At 45.3% G+C, this 23,513-nt stretch overlaps 1 protein-coding gene across 3 annotated transcripts in view; it reads right to left on the bottom strand.

Moving 5' to 3' along the window:
• The window catches only part of LOC144772344 (uncharacterized), a 142,249-nt gene that overhangs the window by 94,120 nt on the left and 24,616 nt on the right, over positions 1–23,513 (bottom strand). For all 3 annotated transcript variants that reach the window (XM_078656599.1, XM_078656601.1, XM_078656600.1), the window contains exon 5: positions 7,242–7,343. In XM_078656599.1, the coding sequence (XP_078512725.1) occupies positions 7,242–7,343 (102 nt within the window). The remainder of the gene's footprint in view (positions 1–7,241; positions 7,344–23,513) is intronic.

The following is a 23,513-nucleotide window of genomic DNA, read 5'->3' as shown; positions in this document are numbered from 1 at the left end:
TCTGGGCTGCAGGCTGGGGTGGCTGCTCCCCCCGTTGATAGGGATGGCCTCTGGGTTCCCCCTGGCATGGTGCAGCCGGCATTGCCAGAGTTCACTGGTGTTCCTGGGTGCAGAGTGAATACTGAGAATTTTCTGCCAATACATTTTTTTCAGTTGTTTTTTGACGATGGGTTTTTGCAAGAGATTGTTGAGCAAACTAATTTGTATGCAGAACAGTTTTTGAGGGACAACAGTGCCAGCCTTAAGCCCCATTCTAGAGCTACCTGGTGGACTTCCACAAATGTTGAAGAGATGAAGAAGTTTTTGGGATTAACTTTTTTGATGGGCTTGCTAAGGAAGCCCTCAATGTCTTCATATTGGTCCACTAGTCCCTTGATGGCAACAGCTATATTTCCAGCAGTCATAAGTCGTGATCGGTATTTGCATCTTCTTCGGATGAGATATTTCGTTGATAATGGTTTAGCCTTGTCAAAATCAAAGAGGACTAGCTAAGTTACAAAGGAAGGGACTCAATAGAGTACGTGTGTCAAGCAAACCAGTAGGTTTTTCAGAAAGCCCTCACCCACAAACCTAGTTGGTGGCATGCTTCATCATCGGGCCCACCACAGTGACACCTAGCGTGCCCCGGGTGTGCTTCGACGCCAGATTACTGCGGAGCTGGTATACTTGCTGAGTGTGCAGTGTAGTGAGTGTGAAGGTGAAAATTAAAAAACCATACAGATGGTCCCAGTACCCGAGGGTAAAACAATATTTTAATTTACTGGGCCTCTGTTGGTGTATTAAAAGGCAGACGGACGCGTTGGAGTATGGATTATGACCTCCAGTGTCCTGTGTGGTCTACATGTTTCAGCCTGGCCTTTCTTAATTTAAAACAGGCTTTCCTCAGGACCAAGTGAGTATGTGTAAAAGGTTAATTAAATAAATAAACTAAATTATAGTGAGTGTGTTTATTTTGCTATGTGTAGCACTCCCTAAGGTGCTATATGGGTGAGAGGGGGGATCCCTCTCGCTTTGACAGTATTTTTCTGTACAAAGCCTCCTTGGGTCGCCTGGCAGAGAAAAAGACCGAAATTGTCGGCCTGGTTCCTCCTTGGACCTGTCGTCCTTCTGCGGCGCCCGGGATCCCCCCTCTCACCCATATAGCACCTTAGGGAGTGCTACACATAGCAAAATAAACACACTCACTATAATTTAGTTTATTTATTTAATTCACCTTTTACACATACTCACTTGGTCCTGAGGAAAGCCTGTTTTAAATTAAGAAAGGCCAGGGTGAAACATGTAGACCACACAGGACACTGGAGGTCATAATCCATACTCCAACGCGTCCGTCTGCCTTTTAATACACCAACAGAGGCCCAGTAAATTAAAATATTGTTTTACCCTCGGGTACTGGGACCATCTGTATGGTTTTTTAATTTTCACCTTCACACTCACTACACTGCACACTCAGCAAGTATACCAGCTCCGCAGTAATCTGGCGTCGAAGCACACCCGGGGCACGCTAGGTGTCACTGTGGTGGGCCCGATGATGAAGCATGCCACCAACTAGGTTGGTGGGTGAGGGCTTTCTGAAAAACCTACTGGTTTGCTTGACACACGTACTCTATTGAGTCCCTTCCTTTGTAACTTAGCTAGTCCTCTTTGATTTTGACATATAAAAGTGGGGATCCGGACTAGCTTACCTAGTCCTCACTCTCTCCTTTGATTCAATAATGGTTTAGCCTTGCCACGCGATCACCCTGATTGTGACCGTCTGTTTAAAATTCGGCCTGTCCTTGATCACTTTGTTGATCGTTATTCTGAGATATTTGCTCCTGGTAAAGAAATTGCAGTGGATGAGTCTTTGCTATTGTTCAAGGGCCGCTTGGTTTTTAGGCAATACATTCCTAGTAAGAGGGCACACTATGGAATCAAACTGTATATGCTGTGTGACAGTGAGACTGGATATGTCTACAATTTCAGGGTGTACACTGGTAAGGAGTCCAGCATTAACCCTCCTGGTTGTCCTTCCACTTTTGGAGTGACTGAAAAAATTGTGTGGGAACTAGGTAGAGGATTATTTAACAAAGGCCACCATTTATATGTAGATAACTTCTACACTGGTGTGCGGTTGTTCAAGGAGTTGGCCAAAGTGGGCACTGTAGCGTGTGGCACAATGCGCAATAACCGTAAAGGTTTCCCAAAGGAACTTGTTTGCAAAAGGCTTGTGCGGGGACATTCTAGTGCATTGCGATGTGGGGAGTTTCTAGCTGTGAAGTTTTCAGACAAGAGAGATGTGTACATGCTGACTACTATCCATGATGAAAGTACTGAACCTGTGCCTGTTTGGGGTCAGGGTGCTGAAGTGCGCAAACCTGTGTGCATTTTAGCTTACAATAAGTACATGGGTGGTGTTGATCAGAGGTTGGAACCTTATGCTGCTGTTCGAAAGGCTTACATTTGCACGGGGCCAAAAACCCAGGTAACCCCTCTTGCAAAAGCTGGTGGTTTTGACATTGGCTGGTAAAAGCCTTCTGCTCCAACATTCCAACACTTGTCTTTCTGTTTCTCCCTTTTAATTTATAACATTCTACCCTCAATAGGCTGCAGTCATTACTTAATGACTCAATAAGGCTATTTTGCCTTGCTGCACCTGAACATAAACATTATTGCGAATGGGTCCAAACAACCTTTGCATTCACATTCGTGGCTGAGATGGTCCAGCCTTTGCTTGATTTTTAGCAAATGTGCAGTAAAATTCACTCGCAGTCAGGCGGTAGTGAAAGATACTGCTGCTGTTATGCAACAATTAAAATCGTCCAGTGTAGCAGGGCCTGCGATTATTAGATTTTCTGCAGGGGTCTGTTGCCATCTCTGACCCTTTCCCCCCTCCTAACAGAGAATGAGCCGCTCTATGATATTCTATTCATGGACGATGTCTGGAGTCTGAGATTGGGCTAGGGAGGAGGAGGGAGTATTGGGGTGTCGCTAGCAGTGAAAAGCTTAAAGGCTGCCGTTTGAGTCCTTTGTGTCGCTGTGGGGGAGGGAGGGGTTATTCTGTGCAGCTTTATGCTAATAGAGGTGGAGGGGGTCAGTCTGAACGCGTGGCTCGTGGCTTCTTCTGTACACACTTTCCAACTTTACTTAATACGTAAGAGCCCCCTCCCAGCCCACCACCCTTCTAAGAGGCTGATGACGTGGGGGATGGGGCAGCTTGAGGGGAGGATGCAGTGCACTGATTATAAGACTGTCCAACGTCTCGTCACTTCTGGGTGCTGCAGGGAGTTGTTCATCTTTAAGGCTCAATTCACAATGTTCCAAGCGTCAATGGAAAATTTTAATTATATGGAATGTTCCTATCAGGAGAGATAATACACTGTCACAGTGAAAACACGGAGAGCGGGAGGGGGGGAGGGGGGAGGGGCACACGGAGAGCAGGAGGGGGGAGGGGGGACAGGCTCACGGAGAGCGGGAGGGGGGAGGGGGGACGGGCACACGGAGAGCGGGAGGGGGGAGGGGGACGGGCACACGGAGAGCGGGAGGGCGGATGGGCACACGGAGAGCGGGAGGGGGGAGGGGGGACGGGAGGAGGGAGTATTGGGGTGTCGCTAGCAGTGAAAAGCTTAAAGGCTGCCGTTTGAGTCCTTTGTGTCCCTGTGGGGGAGGGAGGGGTTATTCTGTGCAACTTTATGCTAATAGAGGTGGAGGGGGTCAGTCTGAACGCGTGGCTCGTGGCTTCTTCTGTACACACTTTCCAACTTTACTTAATACGTAAGAGCCCCCTCCCAGCCCACCACCCTTCTAAGAGGCTGATGACGTGGGGGATGGGGCAGCGTGAGGGGAGGATGCAGTGCACTGATTATAAGACTGTCCAACGTCTCGTCACTTCTGGGTGCTGCAGGGAATTGTTCATCTTTAAGGCTCAATTCACAATGTTCCAAGCGTCAATGGAAAATTTTAATTATATGGAATGTTCCTATCAGGAGAGATAATACACTGTCACAGTGAAAAGACGGAGAGCGGGAGGGGGGGGGGGGGGGGGACGGGCACACGGAGAGCGGGAGGGGGGGACGGGCACACGGAGAGCGGGAGGGGGGACGGCGGGAGGGGGGACACGGAGGAAGGCAGGACCACACGGAGAACGGGAGGGGGGAGAGCGGGAGGGGGGACGGCGGGAGGAGGGACACGGAGGAAGGCAGGACAGCAGCAAGCACTGACCAGAGGTCGGGGCAAATGATAAAATGAAAGGCGGCCCAAAAAAAACAAACACACAACACGCCCCCAGCCGCATTACGTGTCCAAAGGGGCTGGATGAGAAAAACATCCAAGGAACGCCCACGAGTCGCCTCGAAGGATGACGGACGCCTCTGTTTGCCAATGGCTAGCGTCCATTTATGGAGCTAGCCAATGGCAAACAGAGGCGGTGCCGAACATCCATACTGTTGACAAAAGTTTTCGATCTGGGAGGGGCACTTCGTACCCTCGCCAGGTCGAAACCTAAAAAGGGCACAATTTCACTGTGAAATTGAGGTGCGACCACGTTGCGTTTTGCGCTGTTTCCTGTCGCAGGCACTAGGCAGACCCTGGCAAGTGAGGTACCATTTTTTTCAGGAGACCCGGGGGAACGCTGGGTCGGTGGAAATTTGTTGATCCACGCAGATTCCAGAACTTTGCACCACAGAAATGTGAGGAAAATGCGTTATTTTGGTCAATTTCTTAGCTTTGCAAGGGATTCTGGGTAACAGAACCTGGTGGTAGGCAGTCGAGTCACCCCATCCTGAATTCCCCTGGGTGTCTAGTTTTCAAAAATGTATAGGTTTGCTAGGTTTCCCTAGGTGCCGGCAGAGCTAGGGTTCAAAAACAAAAGGTAGTCTCTTTGCCCAAAAAGGGCACGATTTCACTGCGAAATTGAGGTGCGACCACGTTGCGTTTTGCGCTGTTTCCTGTCGCAGGCACTAGGCAGACCCAGGCAAGTGAGGTATCATTTATTTCGGGAGACCCGGGGGAACGCTGGGTGCGTGGAAATTTGTTGATCCACGCAGATTCCAGAACTTTCCACCACAAAAAAGTGAGGAAAATGCGTTTTGTTTTGTCAATTTCTTAAATTTGCAAGGGATTCTATGTAACAGAACCTGGTGGTAGGCAGTCGAGTCACCCCATCCTGAATTCCCCTGGGTGTCTAGTTTTCAAAAATGTATAGGTTTGCTAGGTTTCCCTAGGTGCTGGCAGAGCTAGGGTACAAAAACTACAGCTAGGCACTTTGCCATAAAAGGGTCCATTTTTAACTGCAAAATTGAGGTGTGACCACGTTGCATTTTGCGCCGTTTCCTGTCGCAGGCACAAGGCCGACCCACACAAATGAGGTACCGTTGTTATCGGGAGACTTAGGGTAATTCAGATTTGTAAATCAACTGTTATTACCAATTGAGTTTTCATGCATTTCTCCCTTCCCAATGAAAGACATTGTGTAAAAAAAAAATCTTTTTAAAAAATGACCAATAATTCTCATGCTAGCATGAGTATTCCCAATTTTGAAAATGTGCAATTATATACTGTTTCTAAACTCTATAATTTGTACCCAATTCAGAAATACATAGGTGTCTTTCATACAGATTTTTCCATGTATACATTTTCCAAGAAAAGTGCACTATACCCAGTAAATAAAAAAATACCATTGCAAGTTGCTGGTCAGTTTTTGGATCTGGGTTCATCAGGTTCTTGGTGAAACTACAAGTCCTATATATCCCCACAACCAGGACGGTCTAACGGATGTAACGGTATATTGCTTTCCAAGAGCTGTCAAAATTACAAGAAGTTATAGGTGAAAACGTTGAGACAAAAGGCTGTTTTTTTCAACAAATTTTCAATTATTCCAATATTTAACTGTTAGTTTCTATAAAGAAACCTTCATGGATTTAGACAAATGACCCCTTTCTGAATTCAGAATGTTGTCTACTTTTCGAAAATGTATAGCTCTCCAGGATCCATTATTGCTTTCAAACTCATTTCTACCATTAACTGGAAGGAGGTGGAAAGCTCTAAAAATAGCAAAAATAGGCTATGTCCCAGAAAAATGCCAAAACTGTGTGAAAAATGTTGGTTCTCTGACAAAAGACTGTCATTCCCTAAAAGCTGAGAAAATGGATATTTCAGCCCCACAAACCCTTTTTTTGATAACATTTGCAGGGAAAACCACATAGGCTTTCATTTGCAGCCCGTTTTTCCCATTTTTCTGAAAACAACAAAAATTTCACTATATTTTGGTTAATTTCTGGAACCCCTCCAAGGGAATCCACAAACCCTGGGCACCTTTAGAATCCACATGATGTTGGAAGAAAAGGACGCAAATTTGGCGTAGATACCTTATGTGGTCAAAAAGTTACAGGGGCCTAAGAGCGCAGTACCCCAAATCGCCAAAAAAAGGCTTAGCACAGGAGGGGAAAAGGCCTAGAAGCGAAGGGGTTAATAGAATGTTTCCCACTGGCACAAGAAAGGTGTATATTGAAATGTGGCTAAGGACCCTACCTCTATGTTGACACTTTTTAAATTAACAGAAAACAGTCCTCCAATCCCTTCACTATGTTGTAAGTGAAAGAATTTACCTACTGAAAATATTTTCATTGTACATGCACCCCTATACCTTCACAGAAACTTTGACAAAACCAATAGACCCTACAAAAGGCATTAGGACATTAGAGGTGCAGCTGTGTGGTATACATGAAGAGCCTGTGTCTACATATTCCAGAATAATAAACTAGAAAATATGTTTGTACCTTTGTAAAACATGCAACCTTAATGATATATTGCAGCCATGGAAATGGGACGATTTTAAACCTCTGAAAATCCAATTTTTAAAGTTCAATATGAAAAGTTCATTCACTGCTTCATTTAGGTTTCATCTATTCTTCTAACTATCATATGAGGTCTTTTGTTGACTGTCCTTGATTCTTCATGTAAATATTTTATACAAATTCACAGAATCGTATGAGCAGTGACAGGCTCTGTGATCTCAAGGCATTACTGGAGACTTTCCTCTGTGTTGTTAGACAGCTACATTGCTCTTTCTTCTGCCAACCACACTCTATCTGTTTCTAGGTTGGTCTGGGATTCTTACTATTATATTTATGTCCGCTCATCTAGACCAGTGACCTATTATTAATGTAAAATCAGTCACTCCAAAATGAGATCTAATCTCAATGGTCTCTGGCTATTGTGATTGAGCCCATATATCTGTGATCCTAGGTAGAACGAGGACTTACCTGCTGTGCAGAGGGTGTTTTTAAATTCCTTCATGTCTTGATCAGCTGTAGGGTAGGCCTCTTCTTTGATGCAGTCTGATATGATCACTGTGGTAAACTCTTCTGCAATAAGAGTAACAACAAAGATTGATTTCAGTCAGCAAGAGGGTCTGAAGATGGACCTCCTTTGACTACTTTCACCTCCCAGCGTGCCTCAGTGTTTCATTCATTTTTAATGGTGAACAACTTATTTAATCATTCGCAGATATTCATAAACAGTAGAATAGAGGAGCAAGTTACTCCATGCTCAAATGTGTGACATAGTCAACAAATAGAACAATGCAAACAAGTGATAGAAAGGTGCCTGGCACACTCATGCATCTGCCCTGGCAACTGAATCCCGACAATAATGGGTAGCAAAGGTTTGGACAGATCTCCATGTGGTATCTTTACAAATGTCTACGATGGGGACATTGCTAACCAGAGCAGCAGTGACTACTTTCTCCTTTGTAAGTGGGCCACCACTGGTTAATCTGGTAATGATGTAAAGGTCTTCACATAGCAATAACAATACAAGAGACGATACATATAGCTAGAATCTGTTTGGAGGAGGCTAGTCCTGTGTACACAACCCCATAATTCATACAGAGATGTCTGCCCCGTGGTTGACTTTAAACTTTTCTAGGTAGTGACATAAGGTGCAAAAAGAACTTTCCGCAGGAGTAGAGTTGTGGAAAAAAGTCAGTAAGGAAACAGCTTGCTTAATGTGAAAATCAGAAATTACCTTATGAGAAACTAAGGGTAAGTCCTTAGTAATACTTTATTACTATGGAAAATTGATTACATTTTGGATGAGACACACAGACTGCCGCTCACTGAGTTGCGTAGCTAGCGCGGGGTGATCACAGAGTCTGCTGCCCAGGGGTGGCCAGTGGAGGTAAGAGCTGAGGGGGGGGGGGTAAGTTGATGGCGACAGACTACGAAGAGCGGGGGTGTTGGCAACCGATGGCGAAGAGTGCAGGTGGGATCAGATGACGACGAGCGGGGGGAGGTGACAGAAAACAACAGGGGGGGCAGAGGGGGTAAATTGGTGACGACAGGCAAACAATCAACAGAAAACTTACTGTGTGCTCGCCGCTTGCCCTGCTCCCCCTAGCTACGCCACTGAGCTAACTCACTACTCTGGTTAATGTACCAGGCAACAGAATACATGTTGCTGATCAATGTTATGTAAAGGTACAAAAGTGTAGACCCATCAATTCAGAGAGACCAGAGGGGAGTGCCATAGGCTAGAAAGGCAAGTGCAGTGTATAGATGTTTTATCCTGCCCAGATACCCACAAATATCTGCTGACAAGACTTGAGCGTTTGATCCCAGGAAGAACGGACACAGAGAGAGTGGCAGTGATGCATAGAGCTGCAGCGGGGAGTGGGTTCCTATTAAAATGTGCTGCAGTGTTGGCATGAAGCACTCGATCACTCGTGTTGGCAGGATCAGTTAGATTCAAGCGCCGATGGTTCAAATGGTGAGGCGAGCCCTAGGTGGGTCTCAGTCGCGAAGAAGGTGCCAGCTTGCCAAACTCCTACAGCTACAACGGATGTGACTGCGTGTATGGCAGCAGCAGTCTGACTGAGGGTTGGCCTGGATGAACAAGATGACTTGGCACAACTATTTTGGTCTGGTGGGATGGACAGCAATCAAACACAGAGTTGCAGATATGGCCCAGCCCAATGTGGGAGAAGAGCCATCAAATGGCCGCGGGACTGTGAGAAGGAATTGCAGGTGAGCTCCCCACCCGGCAGATATTCAGGGACTGGTGATGGACCATCGATGGCCAATTGTGGAACCCCCCCACCCCGGTAATCCTGAGTGCCATGTGACCATGTGACCTATGTATGAGAACTTTCTGGAGTTTAAGGGGGTTTAGGAGAAGAGATGCATTAATGTTTGAAGAAATCAACCCACCCCCATAATGAGATTGAGGGGGCCAGAGTCATGCATCTGCCCACAACTGGTTTGAGTCCTCTGCTCTGCCTAATCTCTCCCCAGATCTCACTCAGTCTTCAAAATTTACCTTACAATGGAGGAGCCAGAAACTCAGTTACACTAACAGAAATGAACCTTGTATCCCTATACATAGAAATACTGTATAATATCCCCCCACATACAACCTCCCTACCCCACCACCCCTCAGGGTAATTCACATTAAGAGGCAATTTGACACCCAATAAAGCCAGAAGAAGCGATGTGGTGTAATGGTTAAGGATAAACCCTGCACAGACCAACATGGACCAAGACCCTGGCCACCCCTTTGCAAGAGGCAGAGGATGCATTGGTGGGCAACACGTCTTCTTGCAGGCCATCAAAGACACAAGGTCAGCACAAAAGGGAAAATGGAGGCGATGTTTATATGACACTGATGCAGCACAACCTCTGCAATACAACAGAGAGGGTTGGACAGGTAAAGGGGCACTGATCAGAATTAAAGGAAAAGACTCAAGCTTTTACACAACTGGCGACTGTCTCAAGAGCCTGGAGGGCAGTGTTTATGAAGCAGAGGGCAGGGCTCGCTCCACAAAAGAGACGAGGGCCAAGTAATAGACATCTTTCTTACAAACTGGCTGCACTCTTGGGTTCCGGGAAATGGTTTAATCCTATGTTTTATCACAGAGCATGCACATAGGGTCCTGCAGCAGAACCTCCCTCCCTCAACCTCTCAATCTCGCCTGGTGGCCCTCCCACACCCATTATAGCCTGTATGCATAATCATGGCAACTGCGGCTGAGTTGTTCGGACTGCAGGCACTGTACATAATGATAAGATCATGCTTTTTTGGGACTACATGTGTGCAGTCCAGCAGCAACACCACTCCTTTCTGTAGGTCAAAACTAAATCAAAAGCAATGGCGTTACCCTAAGAACTCATGTTCCTGGCCAGATTGAGGGTCAGCTTTAATGGGAAAGCCATAGGCTTGGACTAGGTAATAGAACATTAAAATCTCAATTAAAAAGGCCAGAGACCCGACCGGTGCTCTAGAGCCCGTGGAGTCTCTGGGGCCCCCCAAAGCACAGGGACAGCGATCCTGCAGTGTGAGAAGCTGGGTTTCTGTTGCAGTAACCCCCCTCCCACTGTTTGCCAGACTACTGATGCACTTTTGACTTGAAGTGCCCTGGGTCCCTGCCATTCAGGTTCCCAGGGCCTGTGTTCTTTCCTCAAAACTATCCCAAACCCAATTGGCATCTCTGGCCACAGGTCAGCTCCTGGTAAATGGCACCACAGTTACCCAGGCAACTGTGACCAGGGAAGACTTCTAAGGGCTGCAGCACTTATTGTGCTACCCTTCGAGGCCCTGTACCTTTACACACACACTCCCTTTGCAGGCTGTGTGTCTTGGTGCAGAACAAAGTGAAGAGTCGAAATGGCACACATCCCTGTGTGCCATGCCTACAACCCACTGCCCTGGCATAGATCAGCCACCCCTCTAGCTGGGTGCACAATACCAGTTGTGAGTGTACAGGTGCATGAGTCCTGTACCCCTACAGTGTCTACGTCCATTCTTAGACATTGTAAGTGCAGTGCTGCCACTAAGAGTATATGGTGCTGGACGTTTGTCATTATGAACTCCACAGTACCATAATGGCCACACTGAAAACTGAGAAGATTGGTATCAAACTTCTCAGCACATTAAACCCACACTGATGCCAGTGTGGGATTTAATGAAAAAAACACACAGAGGGCCTCTTAGAGAGATCCACCACCAGATATGGTTCTGAACCTCTGGGTTGTGTGCCTGCTGCTCTCGGGGGCCGGACAAAATGGACATCCTGGGTGAGGTAAAGTAAAGTAAATCCACATTTGTAAAGCGCACAATCACCCGTAAGGGTCTCTAGGCGCTGGGGGCCGTCAGGAAGATTAATCAAGCTATTGCCCAGAGTCACAAGGTGCTGGGCTAATCTGCCGCCGGTGCTGGGGATCGAACTGTGATCCCCAGATTCCGGAGTCAGTCGCCCTGGCCGCGGCGCCACACCTCTTCCTCCAGGATTGGCAGGGTTCATGAAGGGGAAGCTTCAAAGGCATGCCACCTTTGTGAGCTTCCCCAGACCACTTGCTGATTTTAGCAACTGGTCTCCACTGTTTCTGACCCCCATTTTGGGTGGGAGAACTGGCGGGAAAAACAAGTGAGGAAGAGGTGTGCCCACCTCTGCCAACTCCAGCCCACCCTCAGGTGGGGGAGACGAGGTGAAGCGCAACTCTTAGTCCCTGTCATCTTGCAGTTGGGGGACCCAGCCAACCAGGGAAAGGCTTATGCCCCAGTCCCTCTGGAGGGTGGCATAATAGGGGGTGTACTCACCCCAGGGAAGGGACCCATTGGTCCCAACCTTTTTACCTACCTGTAACACCTCTCAATCTAGTATTTAGGGGCAACACTGAACCTTTCTTCCTCAGACCAGAAGAAACTACAAGAAAGGAAGAAGAAGAACTGAACAGCCGTGCCGAAGCTAACAAGAGGAAGACGCCCAGTGACTTGGCCCTTGGCCTACCAGCCTGTCTTCGTCTCGAACCTACTCCTGCGAAATCCCTGTGTGTCCTGCAGCCAGCAACCTTGAAAACCCCGAAGGACCTGCCTGTCTTCAACCACAAAGACTGTGTCTCCCGTGAACACCAGATTTGTTCACCTCCAACCTCTGGCTCCGCCCAGACACCGCAAATTCGCCACACTCTGCACCCGCCATCCACAGTCCAAGGTCGAGTGGGTAAACACCAGGAGGAGGTCTCCCTGGCAATCTTAACCCGGGATCCGGCGACCCCTGACCCACCTCAAACCTCCAGCCAACGCCTGCAGCCTAAATCCGGAAGGTCCCCCCAACCATGACTAGGAGCCGGTAAGAAGATACAACTCTAAAAGGCACCCCTGCACCCAACGCCCACGGCCTTGGATGGCTGAACTGACGGTGCCTAAACAACCTCCAACTTCCCAACTTACCTCTAGAAGAGGTGGTCGCATCCAGAAGATCTTCGTCCCAAAGACTGCAGCGCCTTTGCAAACTGGAGGTTCCCCATTGCAAACAAGAGGGCGCCCGACGTCGAAACAGCATCCTGCACCCGGCCACCCTAGTGCCGCTGAGGGTGCACTTTTGGTGCTACTTTGTTTCCCCATTTGCCCTGAGCTAAAGTCCAGGAGCTTTGCTCCCACAATCAAGTGGCCTGCTCGTCCACAGCCACCAACAGGAGGCCCCCCATTGGATAATATTGGGCCACAGCACTCTGCATTCGGCCGCCCTAGTGCCGCTGAGGCTGTAACAAAAGTGCATCCCTGACCCTGGGAGACCCCAGAGTCTACCCCAGAACCCCAACTCCCACTACCGAATACTTACCCTAAAACCGATAACACTATTTTCCTCCACAGGATAACACTGACTGTTTTTCTTGGAAAAAAATTCTAAGTGTGGAGTTTGAAAACCTAAAGAAATTCTTTAAAATTGTACTAACTAACAAAAAACGATTTTACTTACCTGTTTACAGGGAATGCCCCAGTGTAGTATCCAGGTATACTAGACTGTGTAAGAAAAGTAATCTTAAAAGTAACTTACCTGTAATCTTACTGAAAATCCTATACAAAGTATATGTACTATATTTACAAAGCATTGCATTTCTCAAAAACAATACTGTAAGTCAAACCAAAGTGCATTTACAATTGCAGCCCAAACTGTGTTACAAACTGTATATTTACTGCAAAGTATTTATCACTTACATGTGCCAGGCTTGCTTGGTTCTAGGAAATAAAATAACTAAAAGAATATTTTTATACAAAAACAATTGGTCTGAAGTTCAGTCTTTGAGTGTGTGAATTAATTTGCTGAGTGTGTGCAACAAATGCATAATACTGTCCTCTGATAAAGCCTTATCCACCACACTACCACAAATAGAGAGTGAGGTGCTATCTCACTTTATCTCGGCCTACCTTTGGGGTTCCATTGGACTCTGTGCAAACTATGGGTCACTTTGGTATAGTATATACAGCGCCAGCTGCCTACATGCAGGGGATGTACCAGTCATCCTATGACCACTTCACAAGATTCAATGTAAGGAAGTGAGGTTACAGACACTTATGTTCAAGACCATGTGACTGACAGAAATCCTCAATGCCTGTCTTTACAGCAGCTGTTCCGGTACTCATCACAAATCTCAGGAGAGGTCTAATGTGACTCAGACCATCTCGATTCAGGACTAATGTCTGGACATGGTTGGCCTATAACAGTTCCAAGATTGAGACCTCATTTGCATTTTTATGGTAGGGGATGTCTGGGTGAATAGTCAAATGAAAACCTTTGGGCAGCTACCCAAGCAGTATACACTCCACAAGAGTTTGTTTTTCTAATATTTCCAACTAAGGCATCCGCTGGCATGTCATTCTTAAGACCTTACTGCAGTATCAGTTGAAGGGAAACGAATGCACAAGCAACAAGGTAAGAACGGTATATACCAAATCTATAAGTCGTTAAGTATTAACTCCCCTAATGCATTTCTGAATCTTAGAGAACGATGGATGCAACACCATGGGTCCATAGCACTATGACAAATGGACTGAGGCTTGAATGGTGCTTAAGACCCTGGTGATACCCATCCATCTCCACCAGAAACAATTTAAATATTTGCACAGAATTTGTTATTACTCCTTAGGCTCTGGTGGTCGGGCAGATCACCCTTGCTGGTATGCTGGAACAGTAATGATGCTAAGGTTTCCTTTCCGCATGTTAGATGTCAAGAAGGCATACTGTGTAGGTACAAAGTTTATTTTCTTTCAGTGATTAGAAGATTCAAATTGTGAAGGCAGTTCAATGTCATTTTTAAATTTTGCAACAGACTTTAAAAAGAAGACTCTTCTATAATCCTTTCATGGTCAAAAGTGTATAAACTTTCCTCTCCTTCAAAGACTACCTTGGCTATGCTTTTATAAAAACATTTATCTTGAGAATACAAAGAAGAACTCTGATAATGCATCTTTTACACCCTTTAAAAAGAAGTATGTTCTAATGCGCTGCATGAACAGGTATATGAAAACATGTACCCTGAAGATCCAGTGCGAGCTTCCGGACTAAGCCATTGCGATGTAATGGAGAGACGGATCAGTGACATGGCTATGAACAGAAATGCAGACGTATACCAAGAGGTTCTAGTCACTGCTAAGTCTTCAACCCCCATTACCACCATCTCTGGGGACAACAAATACAGAACATGGAGCGTAGAGTTGATAAATTGCTCAACCTCAGATAAAAACTCGCGAAGACTCGGGCAAGAGTAGAATATATGCACTGAGTCTGCTGCATGCATACCACACCTTGCGCAACGATCTCCCTTACTACAACCCAATTTTGCTAATTTTGCAGGTGTGTAGTATAAATCAAATACCGCCATGTAACTTTGCGTTTGGAGACTTCCAGAGACCTTACTGGCAAATTCTAATGCTGGTCTCACATCAACACCGCTCTTGCCCAGTTTACCTTCCCATTTAAGATTTACGATCTCTAGATCATCAGGGGAACTGGATAACAGATATTGATAAATGATCCCTATTTTTGCCTTTTTCTGAATCAGCTCAAAAATGGGATACTTATCAAGCATGGAGGGAGATACCCTAGGACGTTTAAGTATATAGCTTCTAAGCTGTAAGTACTCAAAAAAATCATGGATATTCAGCTGAAATTTATCCCTGAGAGACATATAAGAAAGTACTTGACCAGCACCGACTAAGTCCCCTATAGTTTGAATTCCGAGTGCCTGCCATCTAAAAATGGTTTGATCTTGAAGATACCGGGTAGGAGTCTTGCAGATTTAAATGAGGTATAAAGATTTACATTAGGAATAGATAACTTCCGTGTAATATTTGGCCAAATTGTGAACATAGTAACAGCTACCTTGAACCTGTTTTTCTTAAGTAACTAGGCTCCAAAATTTGTGTTAAAACCCCATTGGCACCTGAACCGAGACCCAGCTCATAAATTATAGGCCTATCACACAGTTGGACCTCCACCCGGTCCCCAAACAATGGTACCCCTAATGACTGGAGTATCACAGACCGATAATGTACTACCAAATCCGGTACTGCCCAACCGCCCCGGTCGCGCGGGAGCTGCATCCATTTTGCTGCTCTTCGGGACCTGCTGAAGCCCCAGAGAAACCTGTAACAAATCCTGTTAGCCTTAACAAGGCGTTTTTGCGATAACTCTAAAGGTATTGTCCGGAAGAGATAAAGAAATTTTGGGAGCACCAACATTTTAAAAACATTGCAGCGGCCATAGAGAGAATGATGTAGATGTTCCAACCGTTCTAGCTTCGTGTTCACGGCATCCATCACCGGTAAGATGTTCAGTTCCGGGATGGTCTCTACTGCTGCAGCAATTTTAACTCCCAAGTAGACTGCTTCTCTAGCTACAGGGGCGTCAGAAGATGGCATATTGGGTGTCTGTATTACCTGTATTTTAGATACATTTAATTTGTATCCCAAAACTGATCCAAATAGCTCCGCAACGGCCTTAAGCGCCGGGAATGCCGATGCGACATCTGATGTCAAAACAACAATGTCGTCAGCATACGCTGACGCACGATACTCTATACCATTGACACTAATAGGTTGGATCGCTAAAAGTCCTTCTATTCTGCTCAGAAACGGATCTATATATAGGGCAAAAAGCAAGGGTGAACACGGGCACCCTTGCCTAGTGCCTCTACTAATATCAAAATACCCCTGCTCCTGACCAGAGATACGCAGCGCCGCTATCGGAGAGGTATAGAGCGCCTGCATTGCCTGGATAAACCCATTGCCAAAGCCCTTCCATCGAAGCACAGCCCATAGAAACCCCCAGGAGACCCTGACGAATGCCTTTTCGGCGTCCAACAGGATCAACCCGAGTGGGGTGTACGTGGCCTGAACCCAGTCCAGAAGAGCAATGACACGCCAAACATGGTCAGCTGTGTCCCTTCCGGGGATAAAACCATGTTGGCGCAGAGATACCAGTGGGACTATCACCTCTAGCATCCTGGTTGCCAAGATTTTAGAGTAAATCTTGCTATCACTATTTATCAAGGAGATAGGTCGGTAGGATGACAGAGACAGCTCAGATTTCCCCTTTTTCTTTTAAATAAGATAATTGTAGTTTGGCGCCAAGAGTCAGGAATGGGACTTTTCTGCGCAGCCCTTAGCGTTGTGAGTAAATCGGGACAAACCTCCCGGAGGAATATTTTGTAAAATTCCAAGGGAAGGGCGTCAGGTCCGGAGGCCTTCCCATTAGCTAATGTTTGTACAGCTAATTCGATTTCCTCCACTGAGATGGGAGCTGATTCATTACACTCAGGAGGGATCTTTGAGGTATCCAAACACAACAAAAAAGCTTCAATATCAGCCTCCCAATGAGCGCTTCTAGGATTTTCCGTATACAATGCAGAATAAAACTTCTGAAACACTTCAGCCACACCCTCCTGCATGTCCTGCACCACCCCAGCTTCGTCTAAGATTTTATTAACAGATCCTTGCACGTTTTCCTGTTGGAGCCTTTTAGCCAGGACCCTACCGGTATTCTCTCCGAATTCAAACATTGTTGTTCGAAATTGCAAATATTTAATAGCCAGATCTTGGCAAAAGGCTTCCAGAAGTTTAGACTTTAATATGGCAACCTTTAGCTGTGAATTCTCTATAAGAGACTTATTCTTAATTCTCATAGTTAGTTCTAATTCAGCGATCCTAAGCTCCTCCATCTGGTTCTTTACAAGCTCCTGACCTGCCTTCCGCCGATATTTTGCGAAGCTCTTAGTCTCGCCACGAACTGCGACCTTTAACGCATCCCAGACCATATGTCACGATGCTGTCCCCCTGTTAATATTTAGGAATTCGACTAACCACCTCCTCATATGACCCCGATAGGCCTCATCATACAAAAGCTTTCTTTCAAACGTCCAGATACTTGGAGCACTTATTGGACGAGACCAGGGACATTCTACCACCAATGGATTGTGATCCGATAGAATTCTGGAAGGGACAGATATTGATGCGATTTCAGCTGTCTGTTCAGACAAAAAAAAAAATAATCGAGTTGGACCATTTTATTGTGAGGGGCGGAATAGTATGGAGGGGCGGAATAGTATGTAAAGCTGTCATCGGTACGATTATGCCGGTACCACAGATCCATTAAACCATGTTCTTGCACTAGAGTTTGTAAAGCTTTAAATACTCGAGGTTTCCTACCCGTATACTTGGAGTTTCCTAGTAAATTAAAACTGCAGAGCAAATTGATATTCAAATCTCCACAAATGACCAAAGGGGGATTCCATGTGGCTAATTCAACATTTAAATATTTAAACACTTCTGGATCATCTAAATTTGTCCCATAGATCGTACATATTGTTAATGGTCTATTGGCAATTAATATTTCAACAATAACCCACCTGCCCATCCTATCCTCATGAACCTTATTACAAGTGCCCACTCCCCGATTCATTAAAACATCAAAGAAGATTGTTTAGAACAGGCAATTAAGTCATAGCCTGGCAGTTTTAAACAGCTGTGCCTACCCCAATGAATATGGGTCTCCTGAATGCATAATATGTCTAATTGCATGGCATTGACTACCTTAGCAAATAATGCTGGCTTTTTAGGGTCATTAAGTCCACAGATGTTCCATGAACAAAAGATAAGTTTACCCAGCCCCATTAAAACAAAACAGACTTTTTTTACACAAGACTGTGTATTTTTAACTTTGCAAAACATGAGAATTAATTTATAACAATTTTGATCGAAATTCAAGCCACAACCAACACCAACCTCCAAAACCACAGTGACCATACCCCCTCTCCCCCTCCGCCCAGAACCCACCCCTTCCCCCTAACCCACCCCCCATCCACCCTCCCTTACCCTTCACATACCCCTTGGCCGGCAGCAGGACCTAGGTCCTTATGATGGAATGAGCCTACAGCCGGTTCTTACCTGGACCGCCCACCCCTTCCTAACTATAGCTGAGAAAGAATAGACAATTGAAACATTTTCTGAAGACTTAATAGAGGGGGAAGACCCCCATTTTACAAAAAAGGGGGAAAAAACAAGAAAAGGAGACAGCCTCCCTTGTAATCGACTCAACACCCCTCTACTCATAGAATCCCACTAGAGCAATGCAATGTATGAGTGAAACAACACACGAGCCAATACCCAGACTATTATATAGTGCCAAGATATTCCCTAGCCTGAATTTCGGAGAGGAAGAATCTTGTCTGACCCTGATGAATTATTTTCAATTTAGAAGGGAACAGTAGAAAGGCTTGAGCCCTTTTTAGCTGGAACGGAGATATCAGCTGACGCAGCTGCCACCTCCGCTCCACTGTTGCAGGACGGAGATCAGGGCGAACAAAGAGCTCACAGCCTTTACCAGCTCTTTTTCTATCAGGTCTCGCTAGAGCATAGATCTTTTCTCTTGCAAGGAAATTGTTGAGGCAAATCAGAATTGCTCGGGTCTATCCCCAGATTCACCAGAGTTCTGCCTCTGTTTGAAGGGGAACCGATGAGCACGTTGTACTTCAAGCTCCCAGTCCCATTGCTTTATTTCGGGAAATGCCTCTGTAAAAAGCTCTACCACAAACTGCCTAGCATCCCCTCCTTCGTAACCTTCAGGTACCCCTAAAATCCTAAGATTGTTTCTCCTTGCCCGATTTTCTAAATCAGTTAGTTTCCACAAAATATCATCCTTCTGGGCGCCGATCTTGTCCATTGTAGTTTTCTGAGATGCTAAGGCATCCTCAAGGTTGGAGATCCTCTCCTCAGCCTCTCCGATTCTAACAGCTATGTCGGTGCAGGTTTTGGCCACTCTGCGAATAGTTTTGTACTCTGCGGCAGGCCCCCTGCGTTCGTGCGTTCTCCTGCCGGGATTCTTCACGATGCGCCATCATTGTCTGATATATAACGGCAAGGGTTATCTCTCCAGGCAGTAGCTCAGGCTGACTAGATGGGGGATTATGGGCTGTTGCAGCATCCACCCCTGAGCTAACTAGCCCAGACTGAGGGCTGTCCCAGGAGAAGGAGCCAGAAGCCGCCGAGACCTTATTTTTAAATATTTCCTGTTTTTTTTATTTTTTGCCTTTCATTACAGTCGTCGGACTATGTGACAAGGCCTCATTGCAAAGGACCTAATTCAACCTCCAATCCCCCACATCACTGTCTTCAGTCCAATCTCTGTCAAAATCTATTAACTGGAGGGCAAGGTTGCTGGCTTTTTATAAATTAGAAGCTTCTGTGTTTAAGTTAAAGGGTAGGCGAAGACGGAAATTAGCCTGTAAGATCTTGGCTCCGGTTGAGGCATGGTTAAAGTAACACCTTGGATTTTCTCTCTTGTTTTTGTCTGTTCTACGAATAGTCTGGTAATTTGTATAATGCGGTCGTTTCATTCATGTCGTTTCACTATTCTATAATTTTTCTTATGTTTCCCCATTATGTATGAAATTTGTTGTTTGCATAAGTCTTTGTAGCCACAACCATATTGTATGATTCACACAAAAAAAAAACTGAAGATCCATTGCACAGTTTCTTTTTTCCTGATGTGGGTAAACTGGAGATCCGCCACACTTCTGAACATTCCTCTTTGACTGCTTTGCATTTTTTTTACATCGAAAACTGGAATACACTGTGCTTTGTTTCCTTCTTCTTAACCTGAATATAATCCATTGTTCTCTGATGCAAGAGAACTGGTCTGAATGGTTTCTTTCTCAGCAAAACCTCTTGAACCATCCAATACAACATTTCAAGAGTTAATCGCCTTGGAACTATCAAAATAAATGTGATTTTGTACCACCCTGTACAATATTTAGTAACCACACGTCCTTAGTCATTTTTTGCCAGGCAGTAAAATGACTAGCAAAACCACAAGAGTGCTGTATAGGCTCTGTTTTTCTGCATGTAATGCATGTGCTATATAGATAGGGAGTACTTTTGATTCTGACAAAGACCTTTGAACAGTTGTGGCACTATTGTTACGTCGACACATGTTGGTATTCTAGAGCGGTTAGGTGAACCATTATGTTCTACCCTAAAACCGCAACTCAGATTTTAACCTCAACCAGGGGTACCGATCATTAAAGGAATCTCCTTTGGGTATGCCCCTAGTTATTTTAGGCTTTTGATCTGGACCGGTGAATTTGTCCTGTAACCTGTAAAAAATATCTAAGAACACCCAATGTTGTTTGGTTGAGTCCACTGAAGTGGCAATGTCCTACTTCAATGTGAGAGGGCGCCTACAATGAAGCATGCCATCCATCATATGTTATGGGTCTGGCAACCTGTCAAACATTTCATTATGATCCTGTAGTCTGTCACTTTTAAATATAGGTCAAGATTTAATTGATTCCTGCAGCACCAAAGTACCATAGGTGTTATGATGCTGCTTTTTTTAACATCTTTTTAACATCATTTTTCAGTCACAAACATAAACCCTTTACATCATGTCTGAGTCTAGAATTGGAGGACCATCCTGAACACAGATTGGAAAGTATTATTAGCATTACCTTAATGGACAACTCTTATTACAATCATTTATATTGTTACAACCAGGGGTGTGGAATTCCTATAGCCTGACGCCCGGGACATATTGTTTGGGGTCAAGGGCAACACGTTTTCATGTGTATTTTATCCTTGGGACAAGTAGGCCTAAACCTCTGCAGCACAAACCCTTTGGCTGCCATTTTACAGTACCACATTATGGATCAGGGAAATGCATTGCCTGCAGTTAAGGTAATATTTGTCTCCATGTGTTAATGCTGTTCAAACTTGTACTCATGGTTTATTAATGCAAAGTCTTTATTATTATGGTGAGTGCTCTAAGTAAATGTTGTAAGCTCCGACCTAACTACTGACAGTGGTTCCAGGATAAAAAGGTGTACACATGTTTTCAAAGTTTAGCAATATGAGCCTATGTATAATGCTCCCAGATCTCTGATTAGTTGCAAATATTTGCAGAAGCTTGAAAGCAAGATTGGTGATTCTTTGGTTTTAAAATAAAACGTTCACAACAAATGTAAAAACGTTTAGCTAAACTACTGTAAAGGTTTAGGTATAATTTCTTTGCAGCATCCTTTAGTAAAATGTGTTGATGTATGCTAGTATTTCCCAAAAATATTCATAATGGCAAATCACTGTAACCAGTTTCAATAAGATTATGGGAAACATGAAAATAAACAGGTAAAGCCAGTAGGTCTGAAATGGCAACATCAATCCAAATTGATCCATTTGATTTCTACAAAAGATTCCATATCCATATCCATATTAGGGGGTGTCCGGCCCCATGGTTCTCTCCCGATTTGAAGGTTTTGAGGACCAATTGTAAGGTCTTGGAAAGGAAATGGAGACGCACCTATTCTGCTTCTCGGAAGATCGTTTACAAAGAAGCATTGAAGGGTTACCACTCTAGGTGCAAAGAGGCGAGAGCTACTTACACGACAAAAATCGTGTCGCAAGCCCAGAATTGCCCTCGCACCCTTTTTGCAGTGGTCAAAAAACTGACAGGTGCTGACACTTTACCGACCCCTCCAGCCTTCTAAGAAGCCCAATGTAACTCCATTGCGGAATTCTTTATAGCTAAAGTTGAGCGTATTAACAACTCCATGAGTACCTCTAATACAGCTACTCAGTCTCAACCGGGGTGTGTGATTACGACCGCCCCTCTGTCCCCAAGGACACTGTTAACTAATTGGCTCCTGTTTGACGATGACTCGTTTTTTGCCTGCTTGAACAGTGTGAGATCTGGTTCACCGCGTGATCCGGTGCCTGCAAAAATTCTAAAGTTGTTTGATCTTGAGTGCCGGCGCCCTCTTATGAGACTCCTGAATACTTCCTTAAGTGAGTCTCGTGTGCCGCAAGACTGGAAGCATGCGATGGTGATCCCACTTCTAAAAAAGGCTGGTGCGGATACTTCTAACCTCTCCAATTTCAGACCTATTTCTTTATTGCCCATCTTCTCAAAGATACTGGAGAGGCATGTCAACACGCAGCTTACTGTGTTTACTGAAAATCAGGGCTTTTTACATCCATCCCAGTCCGGTTTTCGGGCCAACTATTCAACTGAGACCGCACTACTAGGGCTGACGGAGAGACTTCGGCACGGTATCGATCGCGGTGAAACTTCTGCTCTCATCCTTCTGGATCTGAGCGCAGCGTTCGATACCGTGTCCCATTCCATCTTATTAAACTCTCTCCGCTCCCTTGGAATAGCTGGCCCTGCACTTGCTTGGTTTGCCTCCTTTTTAAGTGAGCGCACATTCCAAGTTTTTTCTCAGAATGCTGCATCTACGATTTGTTCTTCGGCGTATGGTGTCCCCCAGCGGTCCATTCTCAGCCCGTTGCTTTTTAATATCTACATCAAACCTCTTGCTACCATCGCAGAGGAAGCCGGGCTGAGTATTTTTTCGTACGCCGATGATACTCAAATCGTTTTTTCCCTCTCCAGTGCCGAAGATGGCAATGTGTCTGGTCTGAAAACTGGTTTGTCACTTGTGGCTGAGTGGATGCAGAAGCATCTCCTCAAGCTTAACGGTGATAAAACCGAGATCATCATCTTGGGGAAGCAGAAGGATCTTTGGGGCCCTCAACATTGGCCTAGTACCATGGGTCCTACTCCTCTTCCAGTCCAGGTGGTACGTAACCTGGGTTTTCTTATCGATGACAGACTGTCCATGAGGCAACAAGCCACCAAGGTGGCGGCCATCTGTTTTACCACCTTAAGATGGCTCCAAAAAGTTCTCTGGATGTTGCCCCTTGCCACGCGAAGAACAGTAGTCCAGGCTTTAGTAACATCTCGTCTGGACTACGGAAATGTTCTCTATCTTGGTGCAGATGCTGCCATTGTGGGGAAACTACAGGTTATACAAAATTCTTCGGCCCGTCTCCTCTGCAACATCCCGAGGAGGTCTTCAGCTGCGCAGGCCCTTCGAGATCTCCACTGGTTGAAGATCTCGAGTCGAATTAAATTTAAAGCTTTATGCTACATTTTCAAAATAAAGCAGGGTTCTGCCCCTTTATACCTTCAAAACCTGGTCCAACCCTATAGGCCCTGTCGTACCTTGAGATCATCGGCGAACTGCGACTATGTCATCCCCAGATTTAAGTTAGTGAAGATGGGCGGAAGATCATTCTCCCATCTTGGCCCCAAACTCTGGAATGCCTTGCCCATTGCCATGAAGACTGAGACTAATATGCTCAGTTTTCGTAAAAAACTGAAAACCTTACTCTTTTAAAGTATGTTTATAGCCGTGATTGATGTCAGC

Source organism: Lissotriton helveticus, chromosome 8 (assembly GCF_964261635.1).
Source record: "Lissotriton helveticus chromosome 8, aLisHel1.1, whole genome shotgun sequence".
NCBI classification, from domain to species: Eukaryota; Metazoa; Chordata; class Amphibia; order Caudata; family Salamandridae; genus Lissotriton; species Lissotriton helveticus.
The sequence above is the reverse complement of the archived record's forward strand: the minus strand, read 5'-3'. Positions and strand labels throughout refer to the sequence as shown.